The sequence below is a fragment of the Metopolophium dirhodum genome, chromosome 1 (assembly GCF_019925205.1).
Source record: "Metopolophium dirhodum isolate CAU chromosome 1, ASM1992520v1, whole genome shotgun sequence".
NCBI lineage: Eukaryota > Metazoa > Arthropoda > Insecta > Hemiptera > Aphididae > Metopolophium > Metopolophium dirhodum.
In genome coordinates this window covers 57,226,211-57,251,351 of record NC_083560.1, presented here as the reverse complement: position 1 = coordinate 57,251,351, position 25,141 = coordinate 57,226,211, and the positions used below count along the sequence as shown (strand labels likewise).

Here is a 25,141-nt window from a genome sequence, read left to right as displayed (position 1 = left end):
CGTTTTTCTTATTTCGGCCGTCTTTTCCGGATGTGTACACCTAACTCACCATCACCGCCGCTAAAGCATCAATATGCTTTGTGTGTACTGACAGCAGCTGCAGCTGACCGGCTTATTTTGTTCTGTTTGCTCGTATTGTCCAAATCGTAGCAACTGTTTTAAGTTCAAATGACATCAAAAGAAACGAAAATCCAATATCCCATTCCAATATTATTAAGACATCTGATTAAATTGCGATTTCGTTTAGATAATATTTATGATTTTTGTACTTTCTAAAAATTACTAAATAATCATATATATATATATATATATATATCACGAACATAAAGATAATAATACATAAATAATTTGTTGTCAATGTTTACTACACGTAGTACTTAGTTAATTGTATGGTATACGTTGTCGATTTGTCGAATATAATACACATAATATTTTCTTATATTATAGGTTAGTTTATAGCTATATAATAATAAGCTGTGCAGTGAAACCCATGTAATAAAACGGGGATCGAAATATTTGTCTATGTATCTAACCTATAATATATGCAGTAATTGTTCTACATAGGTACTATTATTTAGACGCCGGAATAAAATTAAGTAACCGAAAAATCTTCTACGTAAGATTTTGTACTGTACATTTCCACGCTGAATACTATAAATGTGAAATTATTGAACACGCGTCTATTAAGAAAAAAAAATATCACGGCCTCGTGTGCTATTTTAATCACGTTTATACAAACGCGTTCAGTGTATTTGCATGAATTTGAATTTTTATTGAAGTTTAGTTTAGACGTATAAAAGTATATTTAACGAAATAATTGCCGAAACCTTTATAAGACCCTCTATTTTTCACACTCACTTACCACCGGCGCCCTCATTGACATAAACTGGAATACTAACGATCATGTGTGTTCGTCGTCCCCTCATTCGCTCGCACGCGTTGTCGTATTTGTAGGTATTATAGTGTTCACGAGCTACGGTCGTGGCTCGTGCCCCCCGTCCCTTTGGAAAATGTCCGTGTTTATTTATTATTGGTTTTTTTTTCACCCACTGTTACTAAGGTGTGGTGTGATGTACACACTTTCATAAACACACACACATATATATTCCCTACACTGCACCTGCCGTCCACACCCACTATCTATACCTGAGTGTCTTTCACCCGAGTAACAAATAGGTGTATACAAATAATATGTCATAGTCAGTTTGTGAAATCGATCTTTTTATGAAAAGTTGTCCATTTCATAAAGTGTAAACGGCTTTTTCACACTTTGTGAAATACGTAAATAGTTTACAAATGGTCAATCCGATTTGACATCGTGTATTTTTTTTCACAGTGTGGTCATTTACTTTGTGAAATAAAATGTTAACCATATATTACTATTATTATTATAATTAGGAATTAGTTATACACTTATAGTTTATACCTAAGTATACGAGTTCTTGCATTTGCATGTTTATTTGGGGTGGTTGTCAATTATTCTAAGCAAGATTTAACATCTGTTTTGTGAAAATTAAATACAAAGGTTGACAAATATTCCTTCGTATTTAGGAAAAGTACATATTTGAAAATTTGTTATTATATTAATAGATTTTTTTTTAAATTCTATTATTTTTATAAATGTATTTTTGCCGGCCAATACCATGTTTAGATAACGTTTTAGGAAAAATATTTCCCGATATGATCTTGTATATTTACATAAGACTATAAGAAGTATCGTTATCATTTAATAATTGATATCGACAATTGAACGACTTGAAAAGTTGAAACTTAATGATATCTAGATTCTATATTATACGAATTATTTAAAATCAGTACGTGTTCCGGTATTGCGGAGATTGTTATTTCGTATCCTATAGTCCGACGCACGGCGTCGTGTAATTGGGAAGACCCTTCTTTAGCATTTTATCTAAATAATTTATTGTTTTTTTTTTTTTTTAACTATGTCTACGTACCTATATATTATTTTCTTCTATTCAATAAGAATTAATTTTTTTTATATATTTAATTTTAATTAGTATAACTTAACGTATCTTTATATCCCAACAAAAACACTCCGTCAAACACCGTATAAAAAAAACGGCTCTAAAAGTTGTGATATAATTTTATAGCTAGGTCTTTCAACTATAGATATAATTTATGTTGAAATAGTCTGCTCAATAATCGAACTTAGCTTGGTGACTTTAAAACACTTGATTAGTAATACACTACTATTATTTCAATGATATAGTACGTATAGACTATATTATATATGTACTCATTATTCAATAGTACCTATTCTTAATTTTTTTAACTTAAATCACCAAACTAAGTTCAATTATTTAGAAAATTATTTTAACATAAATTATATCTATAATTGAAAGACTTAGCTATAAAATGATACCACAACTTTTAGAGCCTTTTTTTTTACACGGAGTTAGGCGGAGTGTTTATGATGGGATATCACTAATTTTGTGTTCATACCTTATTATTTGTAAGTCATTTTTACTTGACTGGAAATAAATAATAACGTGTTTTAAGATAAAATATTATTAAGTAATAACACTTACGTAAATTTATTATAGTAGTTACAGTCGAGTACGCAACAAGAAATACGTGGTTTTACATTTTAATAATATGATATCGTGATTGAGAGTGAATGTTGCCGCAGCAACGAGAGTAGTGGGACGAATAAGCGGTGGATCGGGGGGACAATTTTATATTTTACGATAGTTTCGTCGCATACCAAAAATCGGACTTAAAAGAATTTGTACATTTTTGGTTGTAACTTTTAAGCCGTCAAACCAATCTGCTTACGAGTCCCCCCTTACCTTTTCCACAATACTTCTGATTGATTGATACCTTATATGGTCAGCCGTTAGAGCGAGCCGATGGACATATTAGTACTTACGGTTTTTCAATGGTACAATTCTGGCTCCTATTAATAGGTATACGTTATAGTGGCTATTTGCTTCTTTTTTTACTTAGGTTCGCGCAACCACCGTCGCGATGGATAAATATAACTGAAATTTATATATTATATAAAAAATATGTTATAGTATTAAATATGACATAGATAAATAATAAGATAAGATTAATTTTGTATGGTAAAGCTTTATTTCACAAAGTGAATAACCATAATATTCTGAAAAAAACTTACACGATGTCAAATTGGCGTGACCATTTCATGAAAAAGTGACTTTTTCGTGAAATATTTACGTATTTCATGATGTGTGAAAAAGGCGTTCTATTTAATTAAATGGACAACTTTCCGTGATAAGATAGATTTCACGAAGTGGCTACGACATATCACATATATGTGTATCGTATATATGGGATGTGAACGCATCGGCAGCCGAAGGATACTTGACCGTCTTTGTAACGGCAGCGATAATTTCAAATTCACACACTTTCGGTTCGACATTCACTTAACAATGGTCGTCGGTGCCGCTGCTGGAGGGTGGAGGGGGAGGCTATTGGAGGGATGATGGTGAGCACGTGCGCTTCAATATACCCATATATGCACGTATCGGGAGAGGCGTTTTTCACTATACACGATCACACTATAGTCCTGCACACTTTTTCCCACCCCACATACCAATCCCACTGCCACATATATATGTATACGATACGTTCCCTCCTGTTAGTAAACTGGCCCATTTTTATTATAAATGTGTACGCGCCAAGTTTAAAGCGCATTTCTCTCTCTCATCTATCTTTTGCTATACGTTTCTCATTCTCGACTCGTATATGCGTACGTTTTTTTTTATATATACGTTTCCGGACACGTATTTTTTTTTCGTTTGCTTCGACCTTACAGTACAACGGGTCCGATATAGTGCCTCGGAGCGGTAGTGTCGGTGACGGGGGGTTTGGTAGACGGAGGGTTTATAGAGGATATAGTAAAGCTACAGCGGCGGTGGTCGGGGTCGTTTGCGCGCGCGGGGTACTGCTGCCATACTCTATAACATATATATATATATATATATATATACAGAGGTGCACATATATGGGACCCACCGTACACACACACACTCTCGTCGTCGAGTCTTTTGGTACGTACAGCAAGGGTGACGTGTGCGTGTGCGGGAGTGCGGGTAACGGGACCCTTACTTACTACACCACTCCGCGCACTAACCCTCTCGCCACCGTCGATACCCTTGTCACACCCTCCACCGCTGAACACACTCGCGCTGTATATACCGCATGCCGCTCTAAAAACGGACGACCACCCCCGATCCCTACACACCCGCGTCTCAACTTGTCTGCCTGCCTCGTACTCGTTATCCTTACGCGCGCACACACACCCACACGCACACATACACACACATAAACTCACGCATTCCTTCTTCTTTTTACTACCCACCGCCAACCATCCCCCTCAGTTCTATGCCACTCACTCTCGTTCCTTTTATACTACTGCGCGAATCGCACCTACCCTTCTATTTCGTTACTCTTGTAACACTATATACATATACTATGATTTTACTATAATATTTGTTGGCGTGTTGTACACACTCATGACATTATCATAGTACACTATACTATGTATATATGCACGAGAGTCTGTCCGGCTATGTCTATACAGCTGCTATATTACAACACCCGGTAACTTCGTATCGGCGGTAAGTCGCGCTCGCTTCCCAAAACGTTATTACGCTTTGTGGAATATAATTATAATATTAACCAGGTATAGAATTGGAACTACGTTGTGGGGAAATGTATTCTGGGCCGGAAAAGGATCTTTGCTGTTGATACGGTGTGCGGAGGGAATGCGAAAGGTAATACGTCGTCGACGTCGTCGTCGTCGTCGTTGTCGTCGTTGTCGTCGTCCAGCCGGGCAGCCGGTCAGTCGGTGGTACGATGCGAGGGTGTAGCGGTGACGGTGGAGGTGACGGTGGCGGAAGGTAGATACCTACTATACCGCCGTCCTCCAAAACTGGGAACATTCCCCCTTCTCTTTCACTCTTTCTATACCCCCATTGCCCCGATTCTCGGCAGTAGCTGCAGCAGTGGTAGTAGTAGTAGACCCTTGTTGCCGACAAAGTTCCCCTTTCCTCTTCCATCGCAACCACCGTCGCAGCCGTAACAGCACCAGCTGTCAGTCCTTCTTCGTATAGTCGTTTCCTCTCCTTGCCACCGCCCCTGGGACACACAAAACCACTCCTCTCCTCTAGCCACGTTCCTCTACACTTCCACTACTACACTATATACCTACCCCATTCCTCATGTTCTATACGTACTTCCATTACCGTCCGGCCCAATATTACTATACAACAGCTAAAGCTATACCCTGCGGCGGCAGCAGCCGACGTCATCAACGCTACTGCCTCTACTGTTCTCTTCCACCCCCCGCCCCCACCATCTTTACCAATCTACTACCATTTCCGCCACCAACAGAGCAGTTTTATTTTTCCTCTATAGGCTCTTACACCCACCGCCTTAGAAAGCCGTTTGCTACCGTATACACTGCAATCTTTCACACGACACTATACTTCGTCCGTCACTGCTAAAAATTATTTCGCCCCTACGGCTACCACTTTATCGTCGTCCTTCGAGTAACTATCTAGACTACATTACGTTGCATGTGTATATAATGTGAATAGCAAATAAATTCTTATTAGACAAAACCGGGCACGACCACTGTTTAATCAGTTTAAACAGTGTTAGGACTTATCTAGATAAATTATCCAGATAATTATTTTTTTATCTTTTATCTTATCTAGATAAATAAATATAAGTTGTCTAAACATTTATTTTGGATACAAATTTAACTTATCTAGATAAATTTACAAGATAAAATTTTTGGAGAAAATTAGCTAGATCTATTCGAAAATGTTTTATTTTTATTCTCATTATCGGAGGCACAACTTTTACGTAAAATAACATCCAGGGCTAAAAATATATGACGTTATTCTGAAAATACTATAAATTATTCCTATTTAGTACTTATTACTTACTAGTAATTTATTAATATTCTGTATTCGGTTAATAATATATAATATACTAATTAATTTATGTAATTAGCCTATATTAGTATCTTACTGTCGCAACAAATATGTCAAATTCCTAGAATTTTATAAATATTTTTAAACTATAATTAAAATAATAGAACAGATGGCCAGTTATAACCACCGCCGTCCCAAACAAAATTCCATAGAATATAATATTATTCATTGAGAAATAAAGATAAACCAGCCGTCTATTCTTTCCGTATTTGCAATGCGTCTGAAATTAATGACAATTGATAAGTCTGACGAGCAATACATGAGATGCTATTTATATATTTCGGGTTTTATGTTTTATATTATAAATCTATGGACTATAAACAATCTCTAACCCAATTTTAATTGCACATGACTTACAATAATAATAAACATTTTTTCGTATACACAAATACACAATACTCGTAAATATCTTTTCAATGTTATTAATTAATAATAATGATAATAATAGTACGTGACACGAAAAGTGGCCGGTGGCACCAGCCCGGCAAGAACGGCCGTTAGCCATGGGTTTTCTTGTGTGTGTATTATTTTGTGTACTTACACGACGGTATATATATTTTTTTAAATTAGTTGTTCTAATTATAATTTCTAAAATTATCTGTTATTTAAATATCTAGATAATTATCTAGATAAAATATTTTTAACTTTTATCTTTTTGTTAGATGAATTTGATTTGTTTAACTTTTATCTGTATCTTAGATAAAATTTAGTGTTGTTATCTTTATCTTTATCTAGATGATTTTTTTGTTATCTGTTCCTAACACTGTTGTTTATTGCACACTTATGATTCACTGCAAATACTTCAGTACAATCGACTAATATCTACGTTTCTTATATACAATATATATATTTCATATTATATGTAAATACACTAAATTCGTGTGATTTTAGGCACCTAAACCAACGTCCAGCATTTAAATCTAACATAATTTCTCCCAATGTATTCCGCCCTTGGTATTCTATTGTACTCGCCGAAAACGGATTTCTCTTTCACCCGCGCGCATCGACCTAAATAATTGCTGCAATAGCTGCTAAAAGCTTGCGTATTAATTTGTATCATAGAATGTTTATTAAATTGTACAGTATACAGTAATCAAAAATCGTATCCCTCCACTCCCTTGACACATGTCACTGTCATGTATACGAAACTTTTTTTTCTTCATACACGCAATACCACGAACATCATGGACACCACTGCACTGCTATCATTGGTATCTCTTATTATTGTATACATTTCATTTTTCACTGTCGTTTCCTTTTTCTTTTTTATCGTCATTTCATCCGTTCGCAATGTTTCTTTTTATATTCTTACGTTTATATACGGTACACAACCAACATACTCTTCCGGGTTTAGTTGTATATAGGTATATAGAAAGCCAGGATAAACGTTGTATTGGATGTATGAATATTTTTTGCTATCACGAATTCACAACGACTATGCGCGAGAAAAAAAATATATGTTGCCACGCGTTTTCCCGAATAACGTCATCCCATACACACATACACACACACACATATATATATATATATATTCTGTCACTGTATCTATATATCTATATATACAATATATATGTATATATTCCGTCAGTGTATCGGCATTTCCACCCTGCCGTGCGGAATTCGAACAAAGTCCCCTTTTCGCCCACATAGCCGCCATCAGTCCAGAATCGAACGACGTATTCCCCTCACTCGTCTGCTTCCCAGAATGAAATCTATGATCTAGTGACTTTTTCGATCACTGTTGTTAGGAATTTCGATTTCAAAAATAGTTTAAACGAAAATCGTATTTGAATTCGTTTGTTGTTGTTTTCTGACGTACCTATACTATATTACGGTGTGTTTGTTTCACCGAATATAATATTTGTGTTTCTAAAACATATCGGTCAGTTAGGAGCTCTATAATAATATGTCGCCATAGGAAATATTGTAGCGCAGGATTAGATTAAAGTATTAAATACCAATTTATCGGTCCGTGTTGTTATATTAGTAGCGTAGTCCGAGTGTTTCATAATTCATATACATAGGCCATATACGTATATGTGTGTTTATAGTAGCCAGTAGGTAGTTGTTTTTTTTATTTTTTTTTTTTGTAGGGTGTTTAATTGTAACTGGGGAGAATATCGTATTATGTTACCACCGTGCCACTACTAAAATATTTGTCCGGTATTATATGTAGCTATGTAGGTACTGGTTATGTTATATAATATAGCATGTATATATTTTATAAGTTTATCGTTTGATAAATAAAACATAAAAATAATATATATAAAACATATAAATGTAGTGATAATAATGACAGTATATAGTGTATAGACACACTTTCGACAAAAACCACGTCATTGTCGTAGTGAACGTAACGCTTTTGGCGGTGGCGACGGCGAAGGCGACATAGGCGGTCAGTCCTCATCAGTCGTCAGTCGGCAGCCAGCCAGCCAGCCAACGACACGCACCGAGCTCTCTCACACTCTCTCTCTCTCTTACTCTCTCTCTCTGTTTTACATTTTCACGTATTGAAATATATTCGATTCAATATTTATTTTATTCGGAAAAATATATTTGGACATAGTATTACAAAATGCATTTGATGCCGTTTTCGAAATGCAATAAAAGGTTGTTTTTCTAAAAAGTTAGATTTTCTTTCGTAATGTGTATTTTTACTATACCTTATTAAAAATATTACTTTTTACAGTTTAATTCGAACTCTTAGTAAATATTAGTAATATAATTAAACTATTAATTCACTGAATGTGTTATTATATTCGTCGTTAGTTTATTAGAAAATTAATTCGGTTAGTAAATTATTATTTGTGTATAAAGTAAAGCTTTTTTAATCGAACGAAAAATATTCGAAAATGAACTAAACCACGGTCATACTACTCAGACGTGCTGATAATTATTTAAATCTTACTAATACGAAAGCAATTATGTCAGCCAAACGGAAGCAAGGACTGAAGGTAATAATAAAACTATATTTATTTACTAAAAAAAAAATCGTTTAATAGACGTATATAATAATATTTACGTAGTTAGTATACTATCTAGTCTCTATAAATACGAAAGTAAAAATGATAAGTGTTTTGTTTTGTATATAAATATTAAAGATTTCTGTAAAATTTCGTACAATTGAATAGCATTTTAACGAAATAATATAAAAATGTAATCTAATTACTATTGTTTAGTATAAAAGCAAGAAAAAAAGCGTTTTAAAAAGGAGGTTGTGGTACACGAGAGTAAAACCGTAAATATTATTGTTTTAAATAGGTACTGATCCTGATAACGGATCGTTTGTTGTTATTATTATTTATTATTACTACAACGTCGCCAGTGGCAGCGGTAAACTGGTAGAGTGAATATGACGTGTATATACATTATTTAAATTTTATCTCAATGTTATCAAAACAGCGGCGCCGCCGTCGTCGGCAACCGTCGCCACCGCCACACCCGCTCCACCACCATAACAACGCCGTGATAACATGTTTTTTTGGCGGCAAATTGTTTAAACACATTTATGCAAACTTTTAATTTTATTTAATTTTTCGACAATGCACGTTTTTGTTCTGAACCCACTTAGCGTCTGTGATGTGTGTACACTTGACCATCGCTGTCGTCACTATTATAACGGACCTTCCCTCCCCCACCCCCACCCCCCCACCCTTCGCCACCGTCACCGTCCCGTCCACCCCGATACCACCCCCACACACCCACTGTACCTCCTAATGCTCCCGCTTCTGCCAACACCGCCGCCGGGCCGTTCCCGACGCTGTCAAATCCTCACCCCCCAGTGGCCCTCCCCCACACCAAACCTACACCACCATCACCACCCTCGCCTTTATCGTCGTATAGTCGTTGTCGTCGTCGTATAGTCGTCGTCCAAAATACACACTACACAACTATGCCACAGCGGGCGGCATGGTCGGCGGATGCGTGGAGACGGTAGTGGTGGTGGTGGAGGTACTCGTCCTGCTGTCCCGCTACCCACCACCGCTTTTGCCAACACCACCACACTTCTACTCGACATACAAACACATACAAGCGCACGCGCGCACACAAATACCAACGCCACTATACCCCCTACCCCCCTACCACCATCATCGTCGCCACCGCTAGCCCATCACACGACCACTCACCCCATCTCACGCTGTTGTTCCTTCTCTATACATATACTACACTACCATGTAATATCCTTTGCCGGAGGACGAATACACACACACACACACACACACACACACACACACACACACACACACACATATACATACACATACACACATACTCACATATATATACGCATAGGACACACGGGACCACTACCACAGAACCGGCGGCGATGGGACCAGGACGGGAACGACGAAAAGCCCTCTTTTACCCTCAAACTCTACCCACGACCACCGCTCTGGTCTACTCCACTCTACTCTCTCTCTCATCACAAAAGTTAGTAGACCCTACTGCCGCCACCACCACCACCCCACTCGATCGTCACGAACCATTACTATTATATATATAGCACTACTTACACCCCTGTGTATGTGTATGTGTGTGAAAACTCGCGTGTAAGTGTTGTGCACAGCATAAAACCTTTTTACTTCCACCACCACCACCACCTCTGTTTTCACCATCACCACGCCCTTGCTTTCTAAGATAACAAATTTTACTTGGAGAATACTAGTAATTTTTCTAAAACTTGTACTAGGTCGTCTTCGTATCATAACTTCTAAGTTCTAAGTAAACTTGAAACAATGTTATCCTGGTCTTCCATCCACTACCCTTTGTTAATTTAATTTTGTTATTTTATATAAACACTGCAATAACACCAACAAATAACAATACATACATCGCGCATTTATTTTCCACAGTAAATTCTATACATGGCCAAAAGATATTTTAACGACTTAGAAAATTATTATTATAGGTACCTAATGACCATTATTGTTACATGCAACTTGGCAGTAATTATATTAATTAGTAGTATTATGTACATCATAGGTAATATATTAGACATTAGTAAAAATGGTTGTCAATAATATTATGGATATTCAATGTAATTTTGTGTTTTTGATAATCAGATGAATACCTACTGCAGCAGTTCTCGTTCACTCAATAAATCTATTTCTACTCACTATACTTGGTTCATAACATAAATAATGTTCATACTCATACTTTTAACAACGTTAGCCGGAATATAATATCATTTACTAGGTATATATACATTATACATAAGTGTATACCGAATACCGAAATTGAATTTCTTCGTCTTATATACCTAGTAGTAACATAACTAATAAACTAGAACGTTCGCAGTCGGTATATAGTTGGTGCGGTGGTGGCGGTCGGGGTGTGCGTTTGTGGTGACGTTGCGGACGTGTGGCAGCGGGGGTCGTAGGGGTGTGGGCGCTACAGCAGGACGTTAGCAGGACGGGTGGAAGTGGAGGCAGCGGCGATGGCCCAAGGGTTCACACAGGGATTGTCACACCCCACCACTCACCCTTACCTCCCACCCACCATCGCCGACAACAAATTCCGGCGGCACCACCGTTCTCTCGTCACAACTCCTCTGCCCGCTCCACCACCACATATCCCACTATCCCATTATCCCCCAGGAGAAAACTCATCAGTTCTCTGTGTACGCGTATACACATACACACACATATGCTTGCGTAAGCGTATATATGTGAGTGTGCGTATATATATGCGTGTGCGTATATGTGTGCGTGTGTGGGGGGTTTTGCGACCGCACCACCTATCCGGCACGGCCCCGAAGGCCCTTCACGCATCCGTTTTATATATATATATATACATACGTATATATTGTATACGTCCTATATAGCCACTGCTGTTGGGTACCCTATTCCCAACGTACCCCTCTGCACGCCGCCCTCTCTGTTATCCCAAACACCAATACCTTCACCCCCCCTCCGTCCACCAATGTCGACAAAGCTCAACCGGAAGTGGCAGCACTACCGCTGGTACCGGGGTGGTGGTGTTACTAATCCCCCCCTCCCATCACCCATCACAGTGTCGTCGTTGTCCTCTGCTGCGCTATATTGCTGTCGCCGTCAGCGTCCCACCCCGCCTCCCCCCTATCTTCAAAATTCTACTTTACCCTCTTGTGTTTCGAAGAAACCCTAGTAGTAGCAGCAGTAGTAATAGAATCAGTCCTGCTGTCCAAACTCATCTTGGACCCACTATACCTCCCATCTGATCGCTGCCATATCGGACACTCTCCAACACGACCATTCTTATTTAATAGTTACTCTTCAGTTACCTCGCACATCCGGGCCACAAATAGACAGAATCAATACACCCAAAGCACAATCGGTAATATTGTCTTGATTTCCCGAGGCCCGAGATATCTGCAGAGTAACATATATTTATAATTTTCCGATTTTGTCACCTAATATATTATGTTAGCGGAACATCCTATCGCTTACCGCCTGTCGCTTAAAAAGTGTTTTGCCTATAATATGTTTTTGTTCGGTGCAACGTAAAAAAAAATTATGATAATTAATATTTATTATTACGTCATTTTATCTGTTTTTATGTTATTACGTAGGTTGTATTTTGCTAATTATAATTTGGTTCTATATAGTTAATAATAATAATAATTTGATCTTATAATAATTACTGACCTGTTGTCAATAATATAGTTTTGTTTTATTTCTATGCTAAAGTTTATATTACGTTCGTGTAATAGCAACATTGTATTATTATTTATCACTGCATTAAATGATTTATAAACATAATAGTTGTAAAATAATAAATAATTAGACACACTTTAGAGACATTTAAGATTACACACAAAATTAAAATATGCGACGCTTAAAAAAATTATTATTTTATTAATTAATATTTAATATAATTACCTACCAATTTATAATATAATATAATAATCATAACATTTTTTATATCTAGTCCAGAATCTTGATCGTTTATATTAGTTTTATTATGCTACTATAATATTATGACCCTATTACATAAATAGTAATAACCTACTAAATTACATTATAAGCTTATTTTATTAATATCTAAATTTCGAAAGTATTGACTATTGGTTCAGGTGGTCATATTTTGAACTTTGGTAAATAAAGTTATTCAGTTATATTTTAATATTTCACTGCAGATTTACTATTTAGTTATTGTTTACTATTAAATTGTACAGTAGATACTATGTTATATTATTATCAGTCATCACATATAATTACACAGTACTACATAGGTAGTAGGTACAATGTACATTCATTATTACTTTTATTATTTTAAAAGTAGGATGGTCACAACTAAAAAAAACTGTAAATTATATCATTATACTAAAATATAATATCTTTTCAAATTTATTTGTAACTGCCATTTATTTATACATCGACGCCAAAATCGTATAAATGAACAATTCTCGGAAATTGTTTTCTAAACGTTTTTAATGAAATAATTATAATCATTTTTACATAATTAAAAAAAAACTGTTAATAATATCTTATAATCTAAGATTTTAAATTTAAATTTGATAAAACAAATTGCTTGATTTATACAATTACAATTATTGAAGCAAAACGTAAAAATTAATACCAATTTCATCAAAGTTTTAATAAAGGAAGATTGATATAATACATAGTATTTTATACAAATAGGTTTATGTGTCCTCACTCTCCAATATTGACTTACTTTAAACAGCGGGACACAAAAACAACAACATAAATTCCTGTATATGCGCTATTCCTTAAAAGCATTTTATATATTATATATATTTTTTTTTCATTTTTAGTGTAAATACGACGAATTTTAATCGTAAAATGTCATGTTATCTTTAAATGAAAATTTAAAACACTTTATATCATTAACTATTTTATGTAAGTACATAGATAGGTAGGTTCCTGATAGAATCGTTAATATATCGTTTATACACTTTATAGCCATAATACTTTATAGTATTAAATAAAAATATGCAGTTAATAAAATTAGTAAACAAAATATTAATCAATACGAAACGCATAATCATGATTACATTTATTACGTATAATATTATTATGTATATGTAAGCGCATTGACAGAAAATTACAATTTAAGATTTTAAGCAAAGCAATAGAAAAGTATTGGTTTTTAAAATGCTGTTTTCTGTAACAATTTTTTTATGGAATTAATGATCAAAAGTTTCTTATGGAATCTGTTTATAGATCGAAAATCTAATTTCAATTTCTCAATAGTTTCGTAAAAGCGTGAGGAAACCCTCAGAAAATCGTCGATGATTGTTGTAAATATGTTGTCAGCAATAAACGCGGCTTTGACGAAATGTCAGCGATGAGATTATTTTTATTTGAGTTAAACTTAGAGTCGCTAATCGAATGTGATATCTAATGATACATAGGTAATGTTGTGTATTGCTTTGAAATTGAATAATATAATATTGTTAACGCGCAGCTGAGTGAAGCATGAGAAGTGTCAAGCAACCGCCTTATTTGTATCTGATCCGAATTGGTATAGTTTATATTGTGATCAAATGAATTACTCAAATCGTGTTTTACATTATTAAAACGTAAGGATACAATAAATTATTATTCGATTTGAAAAGTATTATGATATTATAATAAAATACACAGGTATACCTATATTATCAAATTAAATTATCGTATGAACAAAATAACCTTATTTAAAGTCAATACACGTTATTACGGTATTTAATACTATTATAGCTTATTATCATCGCTTACATTTAATTTTATAGGTACTTATTTTAAGAACGAATGCAATTCGCACATATACTAATATTATGAGAAATAAATCCATGTTTATATTATAATGAAGAGTTTTTCAATATTTGCTATAAAGGTACAAGTGAATTGTGAATACTATACTGACCAAACCCTAAATTATATCGTCAATTTAAATAGCTTATTGGCTTTTCTGCGTGAAATATAATATTATTTATGCGCTGCTAGACCATGACCGAAGACAACATATTTATCGCACCCGAGTATGTTGTATTAATTCGTAGAAATGTACTACCTAAGTACCTCAACCATCTAAACTTTTCCAAAAATAAATCTCTCGAAAAATTGAATCAATGTTGGAATTATTTTTAACAATCAAATGTGATTCTCCCATAGTCGAAATATAATCCTGGTACGTGTCTAACGTCTATAGCCATAACCGAGGTGTGTATACCGGACACCCCCTCCCCCCCCCCCCACACGACAAACGTGAGAACATTTAATGTCTATAGTTGATCCAATAAGCGTGTCATAAAAAATGTAAGTAGGTACTTAATTGAATACGTGAATGCCTTTATACATTGTCGAATGCTACTAAACCACAAATCTTATTACCTATTCACGTCATGAATAAATTACACACATCTGTAAAAATAAACACATATCAGTCATTCTTAGTTTTTTCTTGTATAATATTGTATTTCTTAATTGATATACCTTTATTAACTTTCGAGGGAACGAATAAAGTATACTTTATAACTACGTACCTATTTAAAACATATTGAAGTTTTATTTTTAGATGTATATTTTAATACCTTGGCGTATTGTTAAGTAAAAGTTAGCTAAGTTTCGTAAAATACTGAAATACATACGCTTCGGTTTCAGTTTTCTAATTAATTTTCAATATCACTACTAACAAAAACTCAGTCGTGAACGAATAATTACAATGATATTATACTTACTTGACCTATAGGAAGGCTATAATATTATCGCATCGAAAAAATGAGTTTATAATTCATACAGTTTATATTCAACATTATATTGACACTAAAAAATACCACAAATTATGCTGAATTAAAAACTTACTACTTGATTATAAGTAAAATTATAGTAAAATAATCTTAGTTGTCGATTTAAAAAATGTAATCCTACCGAATTATTAATCATAACTTTACCATAAAAAAATGGATTACTTTTAATAATTAATCATTTTACTTAAAATGTAAATTACTTAACATTTGTTTTTGTATTTAAATTTAGATTAAAATATTTAAGCCCCTATTACTTTTTGTTGTACATTGAAATTATTTAGTGACGTGCGTTCAGTTAAAAATTGTAAATTGTTTGTAAAAGTTATATTAGTATATTACATACATATAAATTACTTCAAAATGCTAAACCTAATTGGGCCCTGGATAATATTCCTACCTTTAAATCTGATGATAGGTAATTTCACTCAAACTTTAAAAATAACAAAAAAAAATGAATTATTCTGAACATAAAATATGCTATATTAGCAAGGCAGTAATATCACGTCATGTGAGTATTACGTCCTTTTAACAGATACTTAAGATATTTGATTTAAAAGTTGATTTATTCAGGACTTCAATCCTTCTTGAGAAGACTTTCTTTCAGGAAAATACCTTTATACCATAGTTGTTGTGATTTTTGGGGTGAACGGTTGAATTATATTATATTTAATTGTTATGTATATTTATTGGTTATTTACTAGTAGGTATAGATTAGTACCACACTACACACTCGTCAAATTCGTACTATACATACGTCATACCTATTTACTTATAATATAAGACTACATTATATTTTGTTTTTGGGTTCCCCCAAAAAGTGACTGGATATCCATGTATTTTTATTAAACAATTGTTTGATTGTTAAATATTTTATGTTTATGCAAAACTTCGTAAAATAAAATAAATACAAAATTGATTGTAGTTAAATACTTATAATATATATACCATTTGTATATATCCCGTGATCCATTCGATGTAAGACACTCTTGACACTTATGATTTCAATAATAATTAAAGTTTTTTAAAATATATTTTTTACATACTTTATGCCATTAAAAAAAATGTTCAAAAAAAATGTATTAACATTTTTATTTTATTTTTTTAACTTTTATAAGTAACAACGTAGGTACATTTTAAATTCCTTATTCGAAATCAGTATAATTTTTAAAGTACTTCGATATATAAAAATTGAATTTTGAATTAGTAGGTAGTTTATGCCTTATAAGTATGTATGTATTTAAAGTTTTGATGAGCGGCGATATAACACACCACTTCACTTATCCAAACTGTAAATACTTATAATTTATATCTAACAAACTACTGGTCCGAAATTTGGTGTTTATAGATCGAAATGATAAATTAAAAATGTATATTATCATTTAAAAAGAAAAAAATTTTTTTAAAAATGATAAAGATAAAAAAAAAATAACAAATATAATTTTTCCAATTGTTAGTGTTTTTTTTAAATAATAAGTGTCTTACGATAAATAAACCACTCCATGTCTCCATACATAATAATTACTAATTAGATGTACAAATTGAATGACAAAAAAATAAAACACAATTATTATAGTGATAGGTACTTTGTAACTAAATTTTTTTTTTATAATAAGTGTTGCTTTTATAAGTTATAAAACATATTAATTTAGAAATCTATGGTTGATATAATTATTAGTTTTAACTTTTATTATATAACTAATTGATGTAATTAACTCTATGCAATTGTAGGTATAAATTTGAGTAAGTATAAATTGTAAAACAAAATACATTCTATTGTATAAAGTGAAGATTAAACGAAATAAGTTTATATCGTATTAAGCGTGAGAAGGTGTCAATAATCAAATTTAAATTCATTCAAAATTACCATACTCAAATCGCAATTATTTTTTTATAGTTTTCAATCCTGAAATACAATTAAGAGTTTATAGGTACCATAGAATATTTTACGTACTGGATAATAATTATAATTTATTTCTGAATATCTAATCACAGTTTATTTGCCTAACTAAATTTAAATGTTTATACATTTTAGGTTAACTTAATGAAATTGTGAATTAATAACATGTTTTTTTTAGGAAAAGAGTGCAGCTCTTCATTCGCCTATAAACAAAAGGATGAATGGCACTGGTCACCATCCTTATCATATGCATCACACATCCAGGAGTATTATGAATGGTCTTGCAACGTCTTCATCAGCATCATCACTATCGGTACTAACAAAATATAATTTATTTTATTTTATTTAATAAAATAAACTTATTATTACATTTAAAAAATAAATATTTTTTTTCAATAATGATTGTTTTAACAAAAAGCATTGATTCGTAAAATTATATTTGAAAATTTAGAATGAAACTCAATGTGCTTTAATAATTAAATTCATGTCAAAATTAAACCATACTTCCGATTAGTTCAGTTTTAAGGATTCTGAATTAAAAATATATTATACCATTATACGTTATTATATTTTCAGAAGTCATTGGATACAATTACTACTAGCAGTAACAGTCACCATAATTTCCATCGGCATTGGTTAGATATGGCAAACGATTCTGTAAATAACGCTAATATGATGGACGTGGATGGATCGACAGATGACAACTCTATGGCGGCCGCTGCAGCCGCGGCTGCTGCTGCTCTACTCTTTAGCCCTCCCTCGTCCGTCGGCAGTGGTATATCATCAGGTGGACCATTATCATCCTTACACCCTAACTCACATCTTGCGCATCACCACGCTTTGTCACCACTAGCCCCACTCGCCCTGCCACCTCATTCGGCTGCGGGTATTGGGTTGACGCCTGCGCATCACCATCATCACCAGCACATCCAACAGCAACTACAACAGTATGCAGCGGCCGCTGTTGCTGCAGCCACCGCAGCAGCCGCAGCTGCGGCTGCTGCGTCCTCAGCTGGTGATTCAACATCACCACCCCCGAATTTGCCGCTATCTTTGCCCCCTATGGCGCATCACTACAGCCAAAACAACAACATAAGTGGTACAAATAAACGTCGAAGTACCAGTGGTACTGGCCTGACAGTACAACAACAGTTGTACCGGAGAAGTGGGACTCCTACGTCCTCCACTACATCATCGCCATCACCAAGACTATTAAATTCCAGTGAGTTATTTACGCTTAATAAAATACTCAATAATAATATTTATACAGTTCCAACACATTAATTAATATAAAATTGTTAAATACATTTTATTTTGTAATTCAGAAAATGACGCTGATACAACTACAAGTGGTACTGGTTTGCATGAAAACAGCAGTTTTTCGACATCCGGACTTCCAACTACTACGACGACTGTGCTTTGGCCGCCTTTGGGCCTACTCACTGCAGCACATCAGCAGCATCATCACAGTATGTCATCACCTCCAAAATTTCAGCAACTATTTGGTTCGTCGGTTAATTCTCTGGCCACAGTTACAGCTGGATCACAAGTTCTACCATCATTGCCACCACCACCAATTTCATCACCTTCGTCTTCATATCGCTTACCATCCAAAGAAACAAATGGTATGGTGGTGACTACCACAAACGGTATTGTTACTGGTAACGATATTGGAATTGGAACTGGTGCTGAGAATGTAATGAACGCAGACGAAGATGATACGGCAATTGATGACGAAGAAGATGAAGAAGATGAGGAAGATGAAGAAGAAGAAGAGGAGGATCTTGATGATGACGAAATCGAGGAAGGAGAAGAAGATGCTGATGAAGAAGAAGGAGAAAGGAATGCAGATGGTGGAGATGGAAATGGTACACAATCTCGGCGATTGCGCAGGCAACAAGTCAGACGTTTACGACAACTACAGCGTGCTGCTAACGGAAATAACAATACAAATGACGGCACTGATTCCGGAATTACTACAAGCTACCGCCAACACTGGCAACAACCTTCTACTACCACAAATTCTGCCAACTCTCTATCACAACAGCAACATCAGCATTCCATCGGGTCATCTTCTCAACATCATATAGATCCGGAACGTTTAAAAGCATTCAACGTGAGTTCTTTGTTGTATTAAAAATAAATTATATCATAGTTTTATTAATTTCTCATTGAATTATTTTCAAAACATAGATGTTTGTGCGATTGTTCGTGGATGAAAATTTAGACAGACAGGTGCCTATCAGCAGACAACCGAAAGATAAGGTACAGGCGATTATTGACTCATGTGGACGACAGTTTCCTGAACTTTCAGATAGGTCACGTAAACGCATCAGGACCTATTTGAAATCGTGCCGTCGCAATAAGCGAAACACGCCACAATCTGGCGGTGTTGTTTCATCGTCGCCTCCTCCACCAACTAATCCGTGGCCAGCAAATGGTTCCTCTTCTGATCCAACAGTGCAGCCGGTATGTACTTCCGAGTTTATGACAGTAAATACCATTTATTTTTGTTATTTAATATACTGTTTTTACAATATATGTTATATAGCAAAGGCCCACGCCAGCCCATTTAACAAGTGCCCAGGCTGAAACTATATTAGCAGTAGCTTGTCAGCGCGAGTCAGATAATGCCCGACGAATGCGCCTTGGTCTTGAACCCGTTGCACAGCCCTATCCATATTCAGTTGCTTCAACTTCGGCATCTAATGTATTTCAACAACCTGCTGGTACTCTACAATTAAACCAAAACGGAAATGGTGGAGCCACATTGCAAATGTCGTCGACGTCATCGGACGAAGACGCTGGTGGAGGTGACAGTAGTTTTGAAAAAACATCCTCTAATACTATTGAAGCTGACACTGAGCATCGCAACGGTAACGACGATGCTGAAAACCGTGATGGTTGTGACCGTCGAGATGTTAACGAATCTATTGAAGGTGGTTCTGGTGGCGATTCGGGAAATATGTCAAACACTGTTAATGACGAATTGAACTTGTCTAATGTGACTTGTGGAGCTAGCGTTACATCTTCTTCTCCCAATAATAATGGTAAGGCAAAGAAAATATTAATTATTATTATATTATGTAGTAAATAAGCTGTTAAATTAAACTGCTGATATATCTACATAATAATAAAAAAAAATTAAATTAAGTATGTGAAAACTCATTTAATGGTGTAATGTTTAATAATGTCCATAGAAACTGCTGGACCGACCGACCTAAGTGTTAATAAAACACCTTCTGCTTCTACCCACAGTATGGGTACTAGTACTTTGGCTGCTATTCCACCAGCACCAACAGGAGGTGGATATATGAGCGGTGCTGGTTTTAGAGGTCTCTCTACGACGACATCAACTACAACAGTTAACCACCGTCGAATCAGCAGTAACAACTCGTCCTCAACTACTGGTATGCTACAGTTGTTTCCAACCATGAACACGGCATCCAGTATCTCCAGTGGTACTACGCCCACGCTTCCAATACAACCCTCGATGCTTAGCCAAACAACACCACCAGCACAACCAAGTAGTAAACTTTTGAACAAAGCCGACGTGGTAACCGTGAGGCAACTCATCGCTGGCTACAGGGAATCAGCGGCTTTCCTATTGCGTTCTGCTGACGAATTAGAACACCTTTTGTTATTACGAGGATAATTTCGATTATAAGCAACTGTAGAATAGTCAATAAACGTGTTGAATTTTTTTTTTAATATCTCTGTTTTCGTGTAAAGTACAAACAATTTTTAACTAATTTGTGATTATTAATTTTTTTTTTTTTGTGTGTGCGTGTGTGTGTGCAAAGCATAGTCAAAATTGAAAATCTATCGTTGTGCATAGTGTACGATTTGTTATTACTTCTTCATTAATTATAATATTGATGAAGAGGAGGATGACATAGAGTGTACCTGTGGCACAGGATAGGTTTATATTGACGTGCACTATTCATATTATATTGTTATTGGAGTGAAAAATAAACGTAACATAAATATTATAGTATTATGACTATTATTAAATATATATATTATATATTACTATTATTATTATTATTATTATTATTATTATTATTATTATTATTATTATTATTATATCATTATCAAAATAAAAGTATTGGAAAATATAATGAATTTGATTTATTTAAAACTTTAATTACTGTTATTTGTTATTATATAACTTATAAGTTAAACCTGTAAAATTATGAACTAACATGGGACAAATTAGTTAATAATACGTTATAGACATTATCTATATGTAAGCAGTTTAACGATTCTCTTAGGTATCCAGTAGGTAATTGTTTAAAATTTTCAGAAATCATAAAATAACATTATAGTTATAATGAAATTAATTTATTCATGTATAAGTTTGTTAATTGAATTTCTTTTTACATTTTTAACCATATATTGGAGTGGAATAGACACTTCATCCCATTAGTTTAATACTTGACGTATTTTATGCATTGTATAATACTTAATATTATAATAATGTTGTCCAATTCAAGAATGGTTCTATTAAATCTCTTTTCAAATCCAAACTATGATTATTTTTTTTATACATTTTATTTCGTTTGTTCTTTAAACCTGTAACAATATTTTGGAATACATCCAAGAGTAAAATCACAAGGGTTTCAACGCTTTGATTTCTTATTTTTAACCTACCTTTAATCACCATGGATTTATTAGAATATTTTATTAATATTTTTTATTGACATTCAAAAACAGATTTTTGTATTTTAATTTATCTATTTAATAGCATAATAATATATAGTACCTATGTTTAAAATTTTTTTAATATAATATATTTGGATATTCAATAGAAGTATACTCTGATAATTCATTCGTTTATTAATTAAAAAAATTGTCATAACTATTTCATTTGATCTTTTACATTACGATTCACAGTTTAACTATAGTTTGAAATAATATATTTTCTAAAAACACTTCGTATTAAAACCATCTGGGATTTTACTTTTTGTTTATATTCAAACTTATTTATTTTTATATTTCAATATAAATACAACATTTTTATAAGCTATAGGTAAAACTTGGTAATAGCAAACTGAGTATATTGATATGTATAAAATGTTCCTCAAACTGGGGTATATTTTTTAGATAACTATTAACTCGAATCAAAATAAAATTTATTTGATTCGTCATCTTGTAAATTTTTAAAGTAAAATAAAAAACAATATTTGTTCGCTAGGTAAATTTAAAACTATATAGATATAAATGATCTTCAGTTGATCTTATACTATAAATACAAATTTGTAATTGTTTACGTAAATGCACTCAATTACGAAATAAATATAATTCATCACATTGAATATAATATGCAAATATACCTAATGGAATTTTTATAGATTGCTATTTTTTTAAATAATTTATTCTTTAAGTTAATCTTACTATCTTAGTACATTCATAATATACTAAATGCATATTTACACTAGCCAAGTTTTCTTAATGATTAAAAAATGTATAATCTGAAATCATAATATAAATTAGGTGTTTATTATTTTATTTTATTTACATTTCCATTAGTATTATAAGTAGGTATTTGTATTATTATAACTATAATATGTATAATTTATTATTACTTGTATTATCTCTACTGTTATTTTAATTTTTTTTCTGTACAATGGACATCTTATTATTTGAAAATATTCATTGATTTAATGACTTTTTAAGTTTAATTTTGAATAAATAATAAGAATGATATTGAATAATATTTGTGCTGATTCTGGTTGTTTTATCAAATATTTTAATAGGTATCTATTAAAAAATACTCCTGAATCTCAGTATTTGTACTTGAATTTTCTTATAAAAAAAAGAGATCAATAATATTCCTGTCTTTTACCGAAAGTGTATTTATATAATGTATAAATATTGTTTCTTACTCAATATTTTTACGGCACTTACAAACCAGTTTAATTAGCAGACGATTTAGTACGCATAGGTAATTAAGTAAAAGTGCAGCAATTGTACATAATATTGCTATCAAAATGATATTATAGACTTGTGGAAACGGTAACCCATTTAATGCCCCGGTATAAGTTGTCCAAACTAGACACTATGTTTTTATCTTATTGCGGCAAGGTGACATTTTAATTAATTAAGTAGATACATATTACGTTTTCATTAATACGGTAGAACAGACGATTTGTCATGCTATTGTACTAATCTCTACGAGCATAGATGTTTTGATTACCTCGTGTTTGCGTGAAATTACAATAAAATAAAATTTAATATATCCATATAAGAAGGTAACAGATACACTATGTTAGGTACTTTATTTCACCCAGTAAAATCCGTGACCTCTACAACTATACATAGGTACAACATTTAGAACGCAGGAAACCACGCCATAAGATGCGATTACGGTGAACCGTTAAACAATAAAACCACTACAATTTTGGTAAGGTGATCCGGCAATATGGTTGACCCACAGATTGAAGCTGCACAACTCACTTTGTGTGGAATTTAAAACGACAGCACAAAGAATTTTCACGTCATAAGTGCGTTGATACAGAAATCTTGACGTAGGTATCAGATATCATACACCTCTAGCAGCTGGAAAATATGTTACACTCGTTTAATTGGTATCTTATGTATATAGTATATACGGAAAGTAAAAAGAGAAAGTTGAGGAAATTACTCAGTGATGTGGAGTTAAGTGACAGTTACCTCAGCAGAATGCAACACCTTGGTGGTCACTATTGCAATATTTACCTTAAAAGTTTTCAAATGACCTAATCTTGCCTCGAGGTTACAAAAGATTCATTGGATGAACTTGCAAAGTCGATAGACCAAGTTTCAGAAATGTACAAATTACCTAACAAGACTACAGGACTTCTGTATATATATCAATAAAAGAAGTATAGCTGAAATAAGAACGCCAATAATAGAACGGACAAATTAAAAAACCAAGATCACTGTTATATAACAGCTATTATAAGCTGCACTAAATATATTGACATTGGTCATTGGAAGCAGCTAAAAGACGATTTATATTTTTACCAAACAAACTTCAATCTGAAACTTAAAAGTTGAGTAGAACCTTGTATGTATTTTGGCAGATTTCTCTTACAGAGTGCCGATCGATTAACGTTAGTCGCTATTCCACTATACAAGATAAGAGATCAAGTCAACCGTTCCTCATAGACACTTGTTTGGAAGTTACTTTTATACTGTCTTTATACCAGGGCTTGAAACCGGTTACCGGTTTTTTACCGAAAACTGGTAATTTTCCGGAATTTTAGGGAACCTATAATCGGTTACCGTTTTTATAAACCTATGTGTACGCCCGGTTATCGGTTACCGGTTATCGTTACAACTTTTCAGCTAACATAAAACGTTATAAAACGTAATATGTTTTAACCGGTTAAGGACCGATGACCGGTTTTTATAAATACTGACTACCGTTACGTATGAACTATAATAATATTGTGTTTAATTTAATTTAGCTACATAAATGATTATACGCTCGTAGCTACTAATGGTATAATAAATAATAACTTCTTAAAACTATTCTAAAAT

The 25,141-nt window shown here is 33.5% G+C and overlaps 1 protein-coding gene across 2 annotated transcripts in view; it reads left to right on the top strand.

The window, feature by feature from the left end:
- The window catches only part of LOC132934318 (serine-rich adhesin for platelets), a 29,238-nt gene extending 7,095 nt beyond the window's left edge, over positions 1-22,143 (top strand). Inside the window, exons 3-9 of one of the 2 annotated variants that reach the window (XM_061000611.1) lie at positions 17,793-17,927; positions 18,191-18,836; positions 18,940-19,083; positions 19,147-19,730; positions 19,808-20,083; positions 20,166-20,664; positions 20,815-22,143. In XM_061000611.1, the coding sequence (XP_060856594.1) occupies positions 17,793-17,927; positions 18,191-18,836; positions 18,940-19,083; positions 19,147-19,730; positions 19,808-20,083; positions 20,166-20,664; positions 20,815-21,269 (2,739 nt within the window). In that variant the 3' untranslated portion in view covers positions 21,270-22,143. Of the gene's footprint in view, positions 1-17,792; positions 17,928-18,190; positions 18,837-18,939; positions 19,731-19,807; positions 20,084-20,165; positions 20,665-20,814 lie in introns of both variants that reach the window. The other variant, XM_061000609.1, reaches the window with a different exon arrangement.
- The last annotated feature ends 2,998 nt before the right edge of the window (positions 22,144-25,141 follow it).